This window comes from Typopeltis vanoorti, chromosome 16, assembly GCF_054136105.1.
Source record: "Typopeltis vanoorti isolate ZY-2024b chromosome 16, IOZ_Tvanoo_1.0, whole genome shotgun sequence".
NCBI lineage: Eukaryota > Metazoa > Arthropoda > Arachnida > Uropygi > Thelyphonidae > Typopeltis > Typopeltis vanoorti.
Window position 1 is genome coordinate 34,881,750 of NC_143564.1, and position 18,886 is coordinate 34,900,635.

Genomic DNA, 18,886 nt, shown 5'->3' on the forward strand with positions numbered 1-18,886 from the left:
TTCTTTTTTTTTTCCACATATATCCGTGATGAGTTTTCCTCTTGATGAATGGTTTCCACAATGAATTTTATTCACGATGAATTGTCGGCGATGAATCGACAATTCATTGTGGGAAACCGATGACATTCAAAGCTGAAATACTTTGGACACATAAAAAGAATGAATTCTCAAAACAGTAGTAGAGGATAAAGTTCCTTTAAAAAAGAGAAGTGGTAGACCCTCAAAATGAGAAAAATGAATAATGTGTAAAGTACAGGTCTTTGGAGAGTTGATGGCTCAAGAAAATCCTATGAGAGAGAGTTTGCCAGAAAGCTTCCAATGCTTGATTCTTCCTTTCAAACCCATTCTTTTTTATTTTTTTTGAATAAGATTTGTATGTTTGAGTGTACAACTGACGTCAGATAACAGCTTGACATTAGTTATTCTTAAAACTTCTTACATACTTTACTTTTCAATATGATATTTATTTTATCCTGCTCAAACAAATGGTGTTCACTTCCTATTTCAAATCCCTCCGTATATACACACACCCTTGTATCTGAACTAGTGTGGAGATATTGATCAACAATAACATGGTTCAATGAGATTTATTTCTTAAGCCTTCTCTCTCCATGTGAATTTTGCCACATCTTCATCCTGAAAATTGGTATTAACAATGACTAGCTCAAGTCCTAAGAAATTTAGCATGCACTTGCCATTATTTTTAGCCCCACTTCTCTTTTCTCCATTTCTGAAAACATTTCTTATAGCTTTGCTTTGCAGAATGAGCTCACCATAACCAACACCTTTTTCCGAATAAAAGGTCCCTGATGAAAGAACTTAGAACCTAATTAATTATATAAAAACTAAATATAAAACCTGTATAAACTCAGAAAGGACTAGATCCTTTTCAGGTGATGACAATGGAAGTGACCATAATTTAGTAATAGCAACATTTATGTTGAAATCTGGAATGAGAACCACAAAGAAAATAAGACAAAAGTTCAACTTGATACACCTCAAATCAAATACCACTAAAGAACTGTTTAAAGCAAATATTACTTCTCTCTCTGAAATCCCTGCTTGCTCTCTTGATTCTGATGATTCTTACCAAAGTTTTCACAATCATTGAAGTAGCTGAAAACAATTTAGGAAGAGAATGATATATAAATAAACCTTGGATTACCCAAGAAATATTAGAGTTCTGACAGTATCCCATTAGAAATACTTAAAGGAGGATATGACCAATTCAGAAAATTGAGAACAATGAACTGTATAATTCTCTAAGTAGATAGATTAAAAAGGAGAGAAATAAAACTTGTAATTTTCCAGAGAATGTTAAGAAATTGAGGATAATCTTTAAAACCATAAACATATAACAATATACCAGATAATTAAAAAACTAACAAGGCTTTTACTCATAAGAACTGGATAATTGAGGCAGAGAATAGAATAAATATTACTGATCATGAAAAAATATTACAAAGATGGTGTGAGTATTCAAGTAAACTATTCAAATACAAGGGTGGTCTGAAAAGTTCTCGGCCTCGACCATAGATGGCAACACCATCAGCAAGATTTTCATTTTCTAAGTTGGTACATCTGTCATAAACATCCATGTGAAATTGCAAGTTATTCTATCAAGTAGTTTTTTTATACAGCTGTCTGAAGCAAAAGTGTTGTCTTGTATCCCTTGAAATGGATAAAATAGAGTATCGTGCAGTTATAAAATTCTTTGTAAAAGAAGGTTTAATGCCAAAAAAAATCCATTCAAAGTTCATAAAAGTTTATGGGCACTCTTCTACTTTGTTTTCGACAATTAAGAAATCAGCTGCTGAGTTTAAATGTGACCGTACCAGCCTTGAAGATGATCCACGTGAAGGACATCCAAAAAGCATAACAACACCAGAAATCATCGATCAAGTGCATGATATGGTATTGGATGACTGGTGAGTCAAAGTGTGTGTGTGTGTGTGTGAAATTGCTGAGAATATAGGCATTTCAAAAGAATATGTAGGATATATTTTGCATGAAGAATTACAAATGAAAAAGCATTGCGCAAGATGGGTGCTGCACTTGCTCACAGCAGATTGTTTTTGATCTTTTATAACACACTCACATGAAAATCTCTGAACAGTGCTTGGAGATTTTAACAAGAATAATAAACAATAAACAAGAATAAATCAATGCACTGATTTTGTGCATTGATTTATTACTATGGATGAGACCTGGATTCACCATTACACCAGAATCCAAACAGCAGTCAAAACAGTGGAGAGAAGCTGGTTGTTCAGCACAAAGTCAGTTCCATCAGCAGGAAAGGTCATGGCATCGGTGTTTTGGGATGTTTATTAATTATCTTGAAAAGGGCCAAACAATAACCAGGGAATATTATTCCGATCTATTAACCAGAATAGACGAAAAAATTCACGAGAAAAGACCCCGTTTGCAGAAGAAAAAAATCATCTTTCATCAGGACAATGCACCTGCCCACAAAGGTGTTTGGGCAATAGGAAAATTAAGGGATCTGCACTATAAATTGTTGGAACATCCACCCTATTCCCCAGATTTGGCTCCCTCTGACTTCTATCTCTTCCCAAAACTAAAACTCTTCCTTGTTAGTCAGCATTTTTCTTCAAATCAAGAGGTGATTGCAGCTGTAGAGGGGTATTTTGTAGATCTTACTGAGAACCACTACAGGGATGGGATAATGGTGCTGGAATAAATGTATTAGTCTTAAGGGAGATCATGTTGAAAAATAAAAATAATTTTGAAATTATAAATCCGTTTTTTCATTGTTAGGCTGAGAACTTTTCAGACCACTCTTGTATGAGGATAGCTCGGATCATCAAAATTTAAAGGGAATTGTCCTAATAACAGAGAACACTGATTATCCTGTAATTATATAAGATGTAGAAAAAGCTATTTATTACCTATTTTAAAAACAGGTAAAACAGTAGGAATTGACAGTATCCCATCAGAACTGCTTAAAGAAGGAAGAGAATCTATTTTTCCGAGATGTGGGGTTAAGAACTTCAGCTGCCATGAGAAAAAATTATTTGGCTATGTCAGAGATCCAAAATTCAGACGAACTAAAGAGTCAGCAACCAGAATCAAATCTCTAATTTCTGCAGTCTGGCATTATGTTACAAGAAATTTTGACAAGGGTACAGAGGCATCTGAAATTTCAACAGTGGGCAGGTTTGTTTGTTGTTGTTTTTTTTTAAATGATATAACTTAGCAGCAATCAGTTTTTCTAAATCTCCCTATCTCATTTAAATTAAAATTACTGATCACAAATCTGAATTTTTTGAAATCATTGCTACTAAATTTTTTTTTAATATAAATAATTTAAGATAAGCAGATGATACAACCCTCATGGCAGAAACTAAGAAAGATCTGGAGCAGTTGATTCTATTGATTAAGACAGAAAGTAACATAGTCAGGCTTAATTTAAACATCAGCAAAATAAAAGTGATAGCTTCTGGCAATTTAAATGAATTTATAATAAAGGGAGATAAAATAGAAATCGTTGCAAGTTATGATTTAATGGGGGTCCAGAATCAGAAATGATGGTAGATGTGATGATGAAATTAAAAGAAGGATAGTCATGGGAAAAGAAGCAATGTTAAACCTGACAAAAATTATGAAAGATACAGGTGTGAATAAAGTTAAAAAAGTTAGAATTGTCAAAGCAATGGTATTTCCAGTAGTGATGTATGGATATGAAAGCTGGATTATTAAGGAGAAAGACAGAAAGTGAATTGATTCATTTGACTTATGGGTGTGGAGGAGACTGTTAAGAATCTCCTGGACTGCAAGAATAACCAATAAGAAGGTTTTAGAGAATATAAACATAGAATGATCCTTGGAAGTCATGATCGCTAAACAGAAGTTGAGATACTTTGGCCATATTATGCGAGCTGATGAATCATTGGAAAAGGCAGTTGGGGAAAACTGAGGGAATGAGAAGAGAAAGACTACAAAAGAGTTGGATGGAAAACATAAAAGAACTTACAATTACTGAAAGAAAGGACAAGAGGCCAAGTGGGATGGAGAGTCTTTGTTCACAGGATCACCAAAAGTCGAAAGCTGGATGACACAACAACAAACTGTATCAGTAAATTTTTTTTTTTCTGTTTTTAAAATGAATTTCTTTAAAATCAAGTTTTTTTTGGAAGATATATGTTTATAAGCTCAATAATTTCAGAAAAAATACTTTATAAATTTTTCAAAATACTTTTCTAAACAATGATTATTATGATTATTTTCATACAATATACAATAATAAAATCAAAAATTCAAGAGAACATCATTACCTAGGTTTTTCACAATTGTAGACTGATATACCCAGCATGTCCTGAGATTTCAACATCCCTTTTGTGAAACTGGACTGAAAAGAAAACGGTTTAAAGATTCAACCATAATAAATGATTATATAAGAAATATGATGAAACAACGGAGGGGGGGGGGGATATCAAAACAATACATATCCTGAACACAAACAATACATCTCCTCAAAACAGATTAAAAGCAATACATTCCCTGCTCAGTCTTTGAAAGACTGTTTATTCACACACACACACACACACACACACACACACACACACACACACACACACACACACACACACACAATCAAAACTGAAGTATCCCTGTTTAAGACCACCCAGTGATCCAAATACTGCGAAACTTTGTAGGAATATACTGTGCATCATGCAAGCGCAATAATCTGAGAAAAAGTACTTCCAAAATTCACTACCAGGATCACTGTACGATGTACTGAATGTAGATGTAATAATTTTTGTGTGTATGTAAGAAGGAGAAAAGTAACAAGCATAAATAACACATCTTTATTCAGTTCCATTATGAATTCATGGGTTGTACTGTTCAATGTACTGCCCTTCCTGGTATGCCGCGAACTGCATCCTTTGCAAAGTGTGTTCAATGGCAGAATGAAACTGGTTGGGACTGATGATGTACACATGCTGCATTATGTGATCTTTCAGCGCTGCCGATTTATTAGGATGATCACAATAAACCCGGTCTTTGAGAAATCTCCAGAGTCAGAAGTTATAGGTAGTCAGATCTGGTGAAAGAGGCAGCCATGGAGTGAAAAAGGCACAGTTGATCACTCTGGCTTCTGCAAAATGTTCTCAAAGAACATCCTGTACAGATTGAACTGATGTGTGGAGGAGTCCTATCTTGCATGAAAATGAATGAATCCATGCACAGGTGCAGCGGCACAACAAAATTGTTTATTATACCGAAATACTTGTCAGCAGTAACTGAGCAGGTCATAGGACCTGACTGACAAATGTCCTTGAAGAATGGTCCAATGATAAACAAAGCTCTAAATCCACATCAAACAGTAACTTTGGGTGAATGCAAAGGAATTTGTGGGATTGCATGCAGGTTCTCCATAGTCCATACCCGAGAATTGTGGATGTTCACAGCTCCATTCAGGTGAAAGTGAACCTCATCTCCCCACAAAATCATCCATGGCCATGCAGGCACAACTTCTGTGACAGGGTTATCTTGAATGGGTAGAAATGAAGAATCTTCCATAGAATTTTCCAGACAGTTGTGTAAGGCACATCTATCTTGATAATCAGTTCGCTTGTGAACTGATTGGTTAGCAATCTCTGCCAGGTCTAACTCCCAACAATTCCTTTTTCTTCAAAATGACTAATCATTCATCAGAGTACATGGAGATAGTGGACCTCGTCAACATTTGTGAAGTGCATCAACAGCACTGCAACTGTTTATGTAATACAACCTCATGAGCAAAGTTAGGGGCATTACTGTGGATGGTATTAACAACCAGAATGAAGGGAAAAGTTTCATGTTCATATTTTTAAACCCTCTTGGCACCTGCTGAGTAGTGTGATATGCAAATTCCATGCATTTGGTGTAAAACATGGAGCTACAAGTTTCGGACCTACATGGATCTACAATCTGTAGCTAAAAATGCTGTGACTCAGATGTGCTTGTTCCAAGAAAGGCTAGAGATGCAGGTCAGTCCAAGAGGAGAAATCTGATCATGCTTTATCTTAGTGTTACTGAAAATAAGGAAGTGACATGAAATCTTTCTTGCATGAAGTGATACAAGATTGTGTTTTAGCAACACTGATGTTCACAAGATTATCTCATCATACTGAAGAATACTGAGGTGGATCAGTTTAAAACACTTGTTATAGAGGATCTTGAAGCTTCTAATTGGACACAATAACATTTAGAGGAGAGGGAACAGTGGAGCATGCTGTCATCAGTACAACTATGGATAGGATTTGAAGTCAACAAAAGAAGGTCATTTTGTACAGGAGGAATACTAGATGATAATACACAGTCCTGGGATACTTCTGCATTGGTGGGGAAATCTCAGGAGAGAAAATCCTCTACTATGACATGCAGCGAGAAGAAGCTGGTGACCCAGTTCCAAAGAACTGAAGGCAGACCATAGGATAGTAGTTACTGGGCAGATCAATGTGCTCGACTTAATCAAATACCTCAGAACTGCTGAGGACAACTGCGAGCATGACAAAATGTATGGGATGCAGTTCTTCATGCTGACTTCATAGGAATGGCTTTTGAACAGCATATGTACTACAAATCTCTTCCTACATATTAATGGCTACAAGCACTACTAACCTAAGGCATGTAAACTGAAAATATTTACTTCAGTCATTTATGTGCAATTAAAAAGGATACAAATATACCAGCTTCTTATACAGTTTTCTATACCCTGATATATTCTTTAAAATAAGAACAAAACTAGTGCATTTCAAATTCTTACATTAGTTGCTTTAAACTGAAACTTGTTTATTTGTTCACCTTTTTAGCTCATTCAAATCCTCCAGCAGAGCCAAAACATTAGCAGTATTACTAACAACCCTCCCATCTGCAAACAACCAAATATTTCCCCCTAGTGTTGCAATAATATCACTGACATAAAACCTAAACAATAAAGGTGCCAGTACTGAACCCTATGGAACTCCACTTGTAACCTTCCTACTCCCTGACACTGATCCCCTATATACAGCATTCTGATATCTATCAAAAAGCCAGTTAACAATCCAATCCACTAACCTGATAACTAAACCCATAGGTTGCAACTTGAAAACTGGACTTATCATGCAGCACCCCGTCAAATGGTTTTGCAAAAGTAAAAAAGAAGTGTATACCTTAACTCTCATCCACTGCTCTTGTTACTGTATTGTAAAAAGGTAACTAGATTACTAAAACAAAAGCAATCTTTAATAAATCCATGATAGCCTGAATAAATAATATTGCCCTAATCCTGAATTCTGTATACGAGTTCACACCAGTTTCTCCAAAATCTTAAAGACATAAGAAATACAAATAGGCCTATAGTTTGATACCTCCCCCATTCTACCATTACCAACCAGCACCTTTATGCAATGGCACTCTTTCATTACCCTTCTTCCACTCTCCAGGAACCTACCCCATTGCAAGACTTTCATTAACCAGCTAAAGGTACAGTCAGTTCAACAGTACATTCCCTTAAAATATACGATGAAATTTTATATGGTTCCTCCATGCCTTACTGGCATTTAGAATACTCAGTATTTGGAATATATCCTCTTCATTCACTTCTGACACTTCACCAATCCTAATCATTCTAGGAAAAAAGTCTGGTGTACTAAGATGAAACACTCTAATAAAGTGATTATTAAATAGTTCCACTATGTCATCTGTACTGGTCACCCGAATCCCATCTCCATCCACAATCATTTTTTCTCCTACTCGCCGCATAGTGAAAAAACTCCTTGGATTGCAGGCTAGCTTCTTCTCATATTCTAATTTTTCTCTCCTTACAATACTAATTATTTTCCTAGCTTATAGCCTTGTATTCATCATAGGGGGATTGGTTCGAGGTTATATTGTAGTGTGTAGTGTTCGTGCAAGCTCCTGATAAGATAAGTATTATTTTCAGTTATCGTTGATAAAATTACTTAATATTGCGTAGTTTTGTTTGCCTTGCGTATTTTAGTGCGTCTGTTTGTGTGTTATAACTTATAATTTGATAAAACACGTTGCAAATAAGTATGGCACCTGTACGAAGGAAAATGGCGGCCAGTAATGATGGTTCACCATCTTTATCAAAGAACGGTAGTATAAAAGAAATGAGTCAGTGTACTAGCTGTGAAATGTACGCTTTGCGGAGTGTGGTCGGAGTGCGCATAGATGATAATAAAGGATTGAATGTGTGTAGAAAATGTAGGGAGAATGAGGAATTGAAGTGTATTTTGGATCGTGAGTGTGATATTTTTGTCAAACTTCAGAATGAAGAAAATAGGGATATGACAAGAAACGGCAAGGTTGTACGTGAGAATTGTGAGAGTGTGAATGTAGAAAGTGTGAATGATAGTATTAATGGTTTCTCAGAGAATAAAAAAGATGAAATAGATGCATTGAGTGAGATCGCGTTGTTGAATGGTGTGATAGAAAGGGCAAAACAGCAGCTAGAGTGCATGAACAAAAGGCGACTGAACGAAACAACCAATAATAAAAGGTATGACAGGAAAAATAGACGTATGAATGTGAACATGAACAAAATGAAGGACAGAGTGCTGTATGGAGATTCGCTATTAAGAGGCGTGTTAGTAGAGGATTTGACAAAATCGTACCAACCTGGTGCGACCATAAAGGATGTAACTGAGTCTATTAGAGAGCAAAAGGAAAGGGTGAAAGAAATGATTGTTGTGGCAGGTACGAATGATTTGAAAGGAGATAAAATGGAAATGATAGAAGACCTGAATGAATTGTTTGAGGTAGCAAAAGAAAAGAGTGAGAGAGTTAGAATGATTAGTCTTTTGCCACGGTATGACAGTGAAATGTTTAAAAGGAGGGCCATAATTGCGAATGACTTTATGCGTGCGTTATGTATGAGGAGTGGTGTGGAATTTGTGGACGTGTGGAGTGAGTTTGATGGGCGAAAGGATCTATATAAGATGGATGGCTTGCATTTGAATGGTTACGGTATAAGAAGACTTGAGACAGTGTTGCTGAATGTAGTGGATGTGCAAATTCAGGGAAACTAGATTTATTAAGGGGGGGGGGGAGATATACAGTCCTTAGGGAGGCAGTTGAATGTAAGAATGAATATAATATGCCAGAGCAAATAAGGACAACAAATCAGAGTGGGATAGTTAATATAAGGCATCAAGGTAGGGTTGGGGCTAATTGGGGTCTTAAATTCATGTACACTAATACTAGGAGTATTAGGAACAAGAAGGAAGAGTTTTTGGCCATGGTTGGCACTTCCAGACCACAGGTTATTGGTATTAGTGAAACATGGCTGACTGTAGATGATATAGCTAGTGGGATTGAATGTGATGGGTATAGTGTGTTCAGGAATGACAGAGAGAATAAAATGGGGGAGGAGTATTGTTGATGATAGCTGATGAGCTACAGCCAAGGAGAATAGAAGTTGAATTGCAGGATAGAGAAAAGAGCACATTTGAGGCCATTTGGTGTGAGATTGTGGCTAGCAGAACTAAATATACAATTGGGTTCTGCTATAGACCAGGTGATGGAAAAGATGGTGGTGACAGTATGCACAAGCAAATAGAAGAAATGAGTGGAAGGAGGGTGATTATTATGGGAGATTTCAACTATGGTCGCATTGATTGGAGTGAGGAGAGGACACACGGGGGGAAGGAATTGGATTTTATGCGGTTATTAAGGGATAACTATCTGCGACAGTATGTAATGGAAAATACTAGGGGTCAGAGAGTGCTTGACCTAGTAATTACATCTGAGGATTTGGCTGTAACAAATATGACCACATTGCCACCAATTGGTGAGAGTGATCATAGGATCTTGACTTGGGAGGTGGCTAAAGGTGTAGAATTTTCAATTAAGACAGGGTACATGTGGAATTATCAGGCTGGAAAGTATGACAAGCTTAGGAGTTTGATTGGTTCAGTGCCATGGCATGCACAACTGCAAGGACTAGAAGTTGATAGTGCATGGGAGGTAGTTAAGAAGTGCTTGCATGAAGCAATGGCAGACTGTATACCTAGAGTCCGAATAATAAATCAAGTAGGGGTTAAATGGATGAATAACACCATTAAGCTTGAGCTGCAAAAAAAGAAACACTATGGAGGGTATTTAAGGAGAAAGGTGACCGGCAGGCTCATGAACGGTATAAAGCGCAGGCCAAAAGGGTGACGAGTGTGGTAAGAAAAGCAAAAAAGGATTATGAAAGAACATTGGCCATGCAGGCTAAAGAGAATCCTAAACAGTTTTTTAGATATGTAGCAAGTAAAAGGAAAAATGTACATGGCAGAATGATTTTAAAGAATGCCGATGGCAGGGAGATAACTGAATCAGTTGAGATAGTTGAGTTACTGAGTGAGCACTTTGCAAGAATATATCATCCAGGTGGTGACATTGAGGAAATGAATAAACCAGTAGATTATACGGGAATTGTGGTGAATGAAGTGGAAGTGAGTAGTCTATTGCATAACCTCAATGTCAATACATCTGTGGGATTGGATGGTATACCAGCTCGTGTGGTACGAGAAGCAGCTAAAGAATTGTCAGTACCCTTGACCATTTTGTTTAATTCGAGTCTTGGGTCTGGGTTAGTCCCGAGAGGGTGGAAAGAGGGGAAAATAGTTCCACTGCATAAAGGTGGTACCAAGACTGCTGTTGTAAATTACCGACCGATTAGCATATCAGGAATCATTGTCAAGGTCTTAGAGAAATTAGTCAAGAAAAGAATACAGGATTGGATAGATGAAAATGGGATATTGTATGGGGGACAACATGGTTTTGTGAAGGGCAGATCATGCCTCAGTAACTTGCTCACGTTTAATAACACAGTGATGGCTGAACTGGATAGGGGTAATGGGTTTACAGTGATACTACTGGACCTTGCCAAGGCCTTTGATAGGATACTGCATGGAACCCTAATCAGTAAACTGGAGCTGATGGGGATAGATACAGGGTTGGTGAGATGGATAGGCGGGTGGTTGAAGGAGAGATACCAGAGAGTGGTTTATTCAGGAGTGGAGGCTAAAAGACATCTTGTGACTAGTGGAGTGCCGCAGGGCTCTGTTCTTGGATCACTGCTTTTCAATTTGTTCATCAATGATATTGGAAAGGATTTGAGAGGAAGTGTTCACTTGTTTAATGACTTATTTTTCACGGTATTAACAACACCACAAACACTTTTATCAATAAAGATGTTTTATTAATGCTAATATTTCTCCGATTTTCAACTCAGCATCATCAGAGCACAACACACATGTAAACGCGACAGTGAGTGAGTGAAACAATATAATTGCAAAAGACAAAAGATCTAAAGTCCTATTTTTGGCGCCTCTAACGGGGGAAAAAAAAAAAAAAAAAAAAAAAAAAAAAGCAGTTATCCAGGAGTTTTTCTTAGGATAACCGTCTCCCAAATTTCTGGCAAATTAATGCAACCATATTTGTTAAGGTTGGGAGAATTCTTCAAAGCCATTGCTGACTCAAAAAATAATCTTTCAGATCTATAACGACTCCTAAATAGCAAATTCGTTTTCCTCCATCTAATCCTGTGTGAAGGAGTGTCCAAAGCGTGGTCTGCCAGTCCCGACTTGCCATAGTAATAGTAGCGAATGTATCTTTCATGTTCTTCCATGCAGATGTTCACTGATCTTCCTGTTTGCCCATAATAGGCCAAGTCACAGTCACATGGAACTTCATACACTCCTGGGTGTGCTAAAGGGTGAAGTTTATCCTTTGGCGAGCGGATCAGAGTTGCCAGCTTGACATGAGGTTTGAAGGTGGTGCGAAGGCCATGTTTCAACAATACTTTGGCTATCTTTTCCGATGTACCTCTGATATAGGGAATAGAAATGGTCATGTTGTATTCTTGTGTATTAGGGGAGGGCAGAGTAATGGGCCTATGTAGTATTTTATCTATTTTGTAGGGATTGTAGCCGTTGGCTAAGAACGTATGGCGCAGGTACTGGAGTTCAGTGGTCAGAGCTGTATCGTTAGAACAAATGGCTCTGGCTCTGTGTGTAAGTGTTTTTAAAATGCTGTACTGTTGGACTGGATGATGATGTGATTGTTTATGTAGGTATCTTCCTGTGTGTGTGTAGGCTTTCTGTAAATAGAAAAAGATAGTGATCCATCTGAAAGGCGGGTGACTAATGTGTCAAGAAATGGTAAACAGTTATTTGATTCTTTTTCTACTGTGAAGTGAATTTTGGGGTGCTGGCTGTTTAGGTAGGTGATAAAAGCATCCAAAGTGTCTTGTCCATGGGGCCAGATGGCAAACACATCATCTACATAGCGCGACCACACTTGTCGCTTGTATGTAGCTGCGGTAAGTACTTTGTTTTCAAAGTGTTCCATGTAAAAATTTGCTAACGGGGGAGAGAGGGGGGAACCCATAGCAGTACCATTAATCTGTTTGTAGAATTCCCCCCCCCCATGTAAAGTAACCTGCATTCATGGTAAATTGAAATAATTCAAAAATATCTGGGGGAAATTTAGACTTGATTAAATCAAGAGTGTCTATAAGTGGTACATTGGTAAATAGGGAGGTGACATCGAAACTAACCATTATGTCTGAATTTTTTAGGATTAGATTTTTAACCAGTGTTTTGAAATGGATTGAATTTTTTACAAAAGTAGAGGAGTTGCCAGTAAGAGGGGCAATCGACTTAGCTAAATGCCGGGCCAGTTTATATGTGGGACTATCTATGCCATCAACTATGGGGCGTAGGGGAATATTAGTTTTGTGGATTTTTGGTAATCCATAAATACGGGGTGTTTTAACATGAATTGGTTTTATTTTCCTGATGATTTCTTTGGTCCATGATGTCACTTTTTTCAGAAATTTTCGGACTTTTTTCTTTTGCGACATCGTAGGGTCTCGATGTATAATTTGATACGTGGAACTGTCACATATGAGATCTTGAATTTTTCTGTTATACTCTTCTTTATTCATGATAACTGATGCATTTCCTTTATCAGCTTTTGTAATAATAATATTTTTATTATTATATAACTTTTTTAGGGCAGTTATTTGCTTATGTGGCATTATTGCTTTTTGGAGGCTTAGCTTTGTTTATAATACTTGCTATGTCTAGTCGCACATTATTGGCCATTGCTGGCGGAAGATCATGGATACCCCGTTCTACTTTCATCATCATTTCGAGTTTAGGAATTTGTTTGGGCGCGACGGCAAAGTTATGTCCTAAACTGAGAGCGTTCTTGGCTTCTTCAGTGAGTGTTTCCGACGATAGGTTTACGACCACGTGGTCTCGTCGAAGTTGCGGTCGTGACTTCATATGTTGGCATTGTTGTAGTAGTTCAAATTTCTTTAGGTGCTTGCTTTTAACTTTTGTGAATTCTTTTTTTGCTTGCAACTTCGGAGATCTGCTGTAGGACAGTCCATATTTCAGGATTTAACACGTTTATTAGTTCTTGTTGTAGAGCTGTGATAGAGCTGTTTAGCATACTAAGCTCTATTCGAGTAGCGGTGATTTGTTCTCGAAGAAGCGCTAAACTCGCCCGTCGATAAATACGATGTGCCTTTGCCGATTGCAACTTTTCTTTGAATTTCAGAAAAGATGGAATAATATCGTTGTCGCGGCATCGTTTAAGGAAGGCTAACCGGTTCAATTTTCTGGACAATTTCAGTTTCAACTTACCGAACCGTCGCGCTTTGTAAACAATATCTTCTCCGTGCAGAATCATCAATCTAACAGATAAGCTTAGGCGTTGATGGTTATTAATGACTTATTTTTCACGGTATTAACAACACCACAAACACTTTTATCAACAAAGATGTTTTATTAACGCTAATATTTCTCCGATTTTCAACTCAGCATCATCAGAGCACAACACACATGTAAACGCGACAGTGAGTGAGTGAAACAATATAATTGCAAAAGACAAAAGATCTAAAGTCCTATTTTTGGCGCCCTCTAACGAAGAGAAAAAAAAAAAAACAGCAGTTATCCAGGAGATTTTCTTAGGATAACCGTCTCCCAAATTTTTGGCAAATTAATGCAACCATATTTGTTAAGGTTGGGAGAATTCTTCAAAGCCATTGCTGACTCAAAAAATAATCTTTCAGATCTATAACGACTCCTAAATAGCAAATTCGTTTTCCTCCATCTAATCCTGTGTGAAGGAGTGTCCAAAGCATGGTCTGCCAGTCCCGACTTGCCATAGTAATAGTAGCGAACGTATCTTTCATGTTCTTCCAGGCGGATGTTCACTGATCTTCCTGTTTGCCCATAATAGGCCAAGTCACAGTCACATGGAACTTCATACACTCCTGGGTGTGCTAAAGGGTGAAGTTTATCCTTTGGCGATCAGAGTTGCCAGCTTGACATGAGGTTTGAAGGTGGTGCGAAGGCCATGTTTCAACAATACTTCGGCTATCTTTTCCGATGTACCTCTGATATAGGGAATAGAAATGGTCATGTTGTATTCTTGTGTATTAGGGGAGGGCAGAGTAATGGGCCTATGTAGTATTTTATCTATTTTGTAGGGATTGTAGCCGTTGGTTAAGAACGTATGGCGCAGGTACTGGAGTTCAGTGGTCAGAGCTGTATCGTTAGAACAAATGGCTCTGGCTCTGTGTGTAAGTGTTTTTAAAATGCCGTACTGTTGGACTGGATGATGATGTGATTGTTTATGTAGGTATCTTCCTGTGTGTGTGTAGGCTTTCTGTAAATAGAAAAAGATAGTGATCATCTGAAAGGCGGGTGACTAATGTGTCAAGAAATGGTAAACAGTTATTTGATTCTTTTTCTACTGTGAAGTGAATTTTGGGGTGCTGGCTGTTTAGGTAGGTGATAAAAGCATCCAAAGTGTCTTGTCCATGGGGCCAGATGGCAAACACATCATCTACATAGCGCGACCACACTTGTGGCTTGTATGTAGCTGTGGTAAGTACTTTGTTTTCAAAGTGTTCCATGTAAAAATTTGCTAACGGGGGAGAGAGGGGGGGAACCCATAGCAGTACCATTAATCTGTTTGTAGAATTTCTCCCCCCCCCATGTAAAGTAACCTGCATTCATGGTAAATTGAAATAATTCAAAAATATCTGGGGGAAATTTAGACTTGATTAAATCAAGAGTGTCTATAAGTGGTACATTGGTAAATAGGGAGGTGACATCGAAACTAACCATTATGTCTGAATTTTTTAGGATTAGATTTTTAACCAGTGTTTTGAAATGGATTGAATTTTTTACAAAAGTAGAGGAGTTGCCAGTTTTCTGCAACTCCTCTACTTTTGTAGAGGAGTTGCAGAAAAATAAGTCATGAATAACCATCAACGCCTAAGCTTATCTGTTAGATTGTTCACTTGTTTGCTGATGATGCAAAGTTGGGTAGAGCAATTGTGAGTGCACAGGATGTCAAAATTTTACAGGATCATTTGGATAGTTTGGAGGACTGGGCTAGGAAAAATGGATGTCAATTTAATGTGGCAAAGTGTAAGGTTTTGCACTTTGGGGTGAAAAGAATAGCAGCAGTATATCGCATTGGTGGAACCGTACTACAGGAGATTGATGAGGCCAAGGATTTGGGAGTGTTGGTGATATGGAGTTGAAGTTTAGTGGGCACATTGCAAAAGTGACTAAAACAGCTCATGAAATCACTTGGCTTCTGAAAAATACTTTAACATGCAGAGACAAACAAGCTGTTGTTCCTCTGTATCGAGCCTTGATAAGACTCCATCTGGACTTCTGTGCCCAGTTATGGGCACCAGGGTTTCTTCGTGATGGGGAGGAAGTGGAGAGGGTCCAGAGATGAGTGACCAAGATGAGAGCAGATCTGTGGAATGACCCTTATGAGAATAGGTTGAAGATTTGTGGGTTGCAGAAATTGGACGACAGGCGAAGGAGGGGTGATATGATTGAGACATTCAAATTACTGAAGGGATTTTATAAGATTGATCCAGAAGATATTTTTCAAAATATGACTGGTGGTGGGAGGACTAGGGGCCATGCATGGAAGCTGGGCAAGAGCGTGGTTGACAAGGATGTTAGAGCTAGGTTTTTTACTTGGAGAGTGGTGAATGAGTGGAATAAGCTGCCAGAGTCTGTTGTGGGTGCCATGACTGTGAATGAGTTCAAAGCAAAGTATGATAGATACTGTACAAATGATGAATAGTTGTTCTTGACATGATGTTAGGGCCTCCCTCGATGAGTCTGTCGACTCCTTGGAGTTTCCCAGAATAATAATAATAACTATATCCACCTCACTAACTATGTTTCTGCCATTGATGTCATCTATTCACTCCCCTAGCTTTTTTTTTTTTTTTTGGAACTCATCTGTGGTCTCTAGACTTTGATCAAGTGATTTATTTCTAATCCAACTCTCAGATCCATAACTTAAAACTGGTTTGAAAACTGTCTTGTATACTGCTAATTTGGTGTTTTGGCTAATTAACATTTTATTCCATATAAATTTACTCATCTAGCTACCCACCATACAGCTTTGCTTATTCTGTTGTCTATTTATAGATTAACTTGCCATCTTCACTAAAAATTGTGCCTAAATAGCTGAACTAGTTTACTTGTTCATTAGTAAATTAACAAGTTTGCATCCATAGCTTAGTGCTATGGAAGCAAACATTTCCATGGGGCTAAACAGGTATTAAAAATAAAGAGTGGCACTGAAATAGCAAAAATGAGATGCAAAAAACATGCCATATGACGCAACCTGATAATAGATCCACTGAGCAACATATATTCATAAAATTTAAAAACAACTAGCCTAAAATAACCTTTTCTTTTTTTTTTTTCAGATAAAGTCTCACCTTAATGGATCCTTCAACATGTTTAATGATCAATTAATATCCATTTCTACAAATTATGCACAGAAATTATAGATTATACAGTTACCTTTTTATCAGCATAATAACTAAGAATACCATCTTTCAAAACACACCACCTTTGAAGAAATTCTGCAAAATAAATAACCTGCAGTTTACCACCTATTAATCAATAAATACAATAAACAAAATGCTATATATGAGTTTGAATTTCAATATCCTATCACAACATAAATAAGATAAATCAAATATCATCTAAATGAAATTAATTGTGCAAATACAAATAATATATCCGGATACAGAGAGCACATCTGAATCTTCTGAAAGTCTGTATCAAGTTTCTATATTAATTCCAATTATAAATAAGCTACTCTTGCTTAAAATTGTTATATTACCATTGTTATAAATGTTGTTTCCTTGTTTTATTATTTATTATGACTTAAGATGGCATTATTTAGGTAGAGGACATATAAAAGGGAACCAAAGAGTGTCCTATCGATACTCAAACTATCTCTCAATTCTGTGGCCGTCATTTAGATTGCTCACGTGTGCGAATTTGATAAACAAAGAAACTGCCCCTGGATAGAGCCAATTCCTTTATTTAAAATCTGGAGCTGTCTTCTCGTTGGGTTCTGGAAAATTTGTTTGTTAATGCTGCGCCATCCAGAACCCTTAGATCAGAAAAAAGCTTCTTAATCAAGGAGTGAACTCTCAGAGTGACACACTGTTATATAATTTATATAATAACAGTTTCCAAGTCTAAATCCCTTATTTTAAACTCTCATTGCAGTAGTGGTCTTCCCCAATTAATTAGTTCTGCTCAGGTTCTACTTAATGAGCGGTGCATTGGATTCATTAATCAGGCAATTTTTAGGTAAAAGAAAAAGGGTTTATTCATCAAACTATCACAATACAAATTTACAAGACTTGTCATATGACTAAAGTAAATCTTTCTCCTAAGTTAACAGACTTAACTATACAATACTTCAGTATTCCTAGTTGAATTCTACCACGAGACAATATTAATTCTGAATCAATTCACTGATTTTTAACAATCAGATCTACAATTTCTCTCAATGTTTAATTTATCAAACTTCAAGCATTACTAAACTATAACATACTATATACAAATTATCACCACACTATATCAGAATTCACTCTCAGAGATAAAACATTCTGGTATCAGACTAAGCCTTAAAGTCCAGTTTCATATCTTGTATAGGTCCCAGTAATGAATAATTTTGCACATTGTTACACACAAAGTTCTTTTATACACATAAGGGAAACTAAAAGATTCGTACATTACCAGGATCTTCATACTTCGTCGGATCTATCTCTCAATCCTTACAATTCTTTCCTTCCACAGCTCATTCCTTCTTCCTCACAGTTGTCTTTTCGATGGGCCAGCCTGGAACTCACAATCATGAATTATCCTCTCTAATGTAGACGAGAACAGCTCTGCTTAAGTTGGTCCACATGGTCTAGCATGAAGGTCAGCTTGTGTTGATTTTTCCTGCTTTACTGATGAAATGCCTGCACTTGGCTCACTACTCGGCTGCGTAACTGTGTCTAGACATCGTTCTGTTGACCGCTCTCACGTATTCATCTCTGGGAATAACTCCAGCTGGGCCCCTTGAGTGACCTGCGTCAAAGTTGAGAGAGAAGCAACCAAATGAAGAGTGCTGAGAGTAAGAGTCTAGGAGAGAGAGAGAGCAAACTAGCAGTGTCAAGCTTTTTATATCGTACCTTGAGCGGCACTCCTACAGCGTCATACCTTTCCGCTTGGCACTACTCCTTTGCATGCGGTTCTGGTCCTTCTCCTCGCTGGGAAACTCCTGCACGCAACTTACTTCGTGCGTACATGACTGCCATGGGGCATGTTACTAATCCGAATGTGTCATTTGCGAACTTTGAACTCACTTTTACAAACTAACATAATTTTCATAAATTTTTCTTCCACTGTTAAATTTACAAGAACAGGTAATATTATCTTACATAGAACAGTGCAATATTAAAAGCGTTTATTTAAAAATTTTTCAAGCAATTAACATCTCTACTTATATACAAGTATTTCTCTCAGTGTCTTGA

The 18,886-nt window shown here is 37.3% G+C and overlaps 1 protein-coding gene across 4 annotated transcripts in view; it reads right to left on the reverse strand.

The window, feature by feature from the left end:
- The window catches only part of RhoGAP15B (RhoGAP_ARAP and RA_ARAPs domain-containing protein RhoGAP15B), a 339,597-nt gene that overhangs the window by 256,083 nt on the left and 64,628 nt on the right, over nt 1-18,886 (reverse strand). For all 4 annotated transcript variants that reach the window (XM_090405966.1, XM_090405963.1, XM_090405964.1 and 1 more), the window contains exons 4-5: nt 16,869-16,930; nt 4,299-4,372 (exon numbers count right to left, since the gene is read on the reverse strand). In XM_090405966.1, the coding sequence (XP_090262092.1) occupies nt 4,299-4,372; nt 16,869-16,930 (136 nt within the window). The remainder of the gene's footprint in view (nt 1-4,298; nt 4,373-16,868; nt 16,931-18,886) is intronic.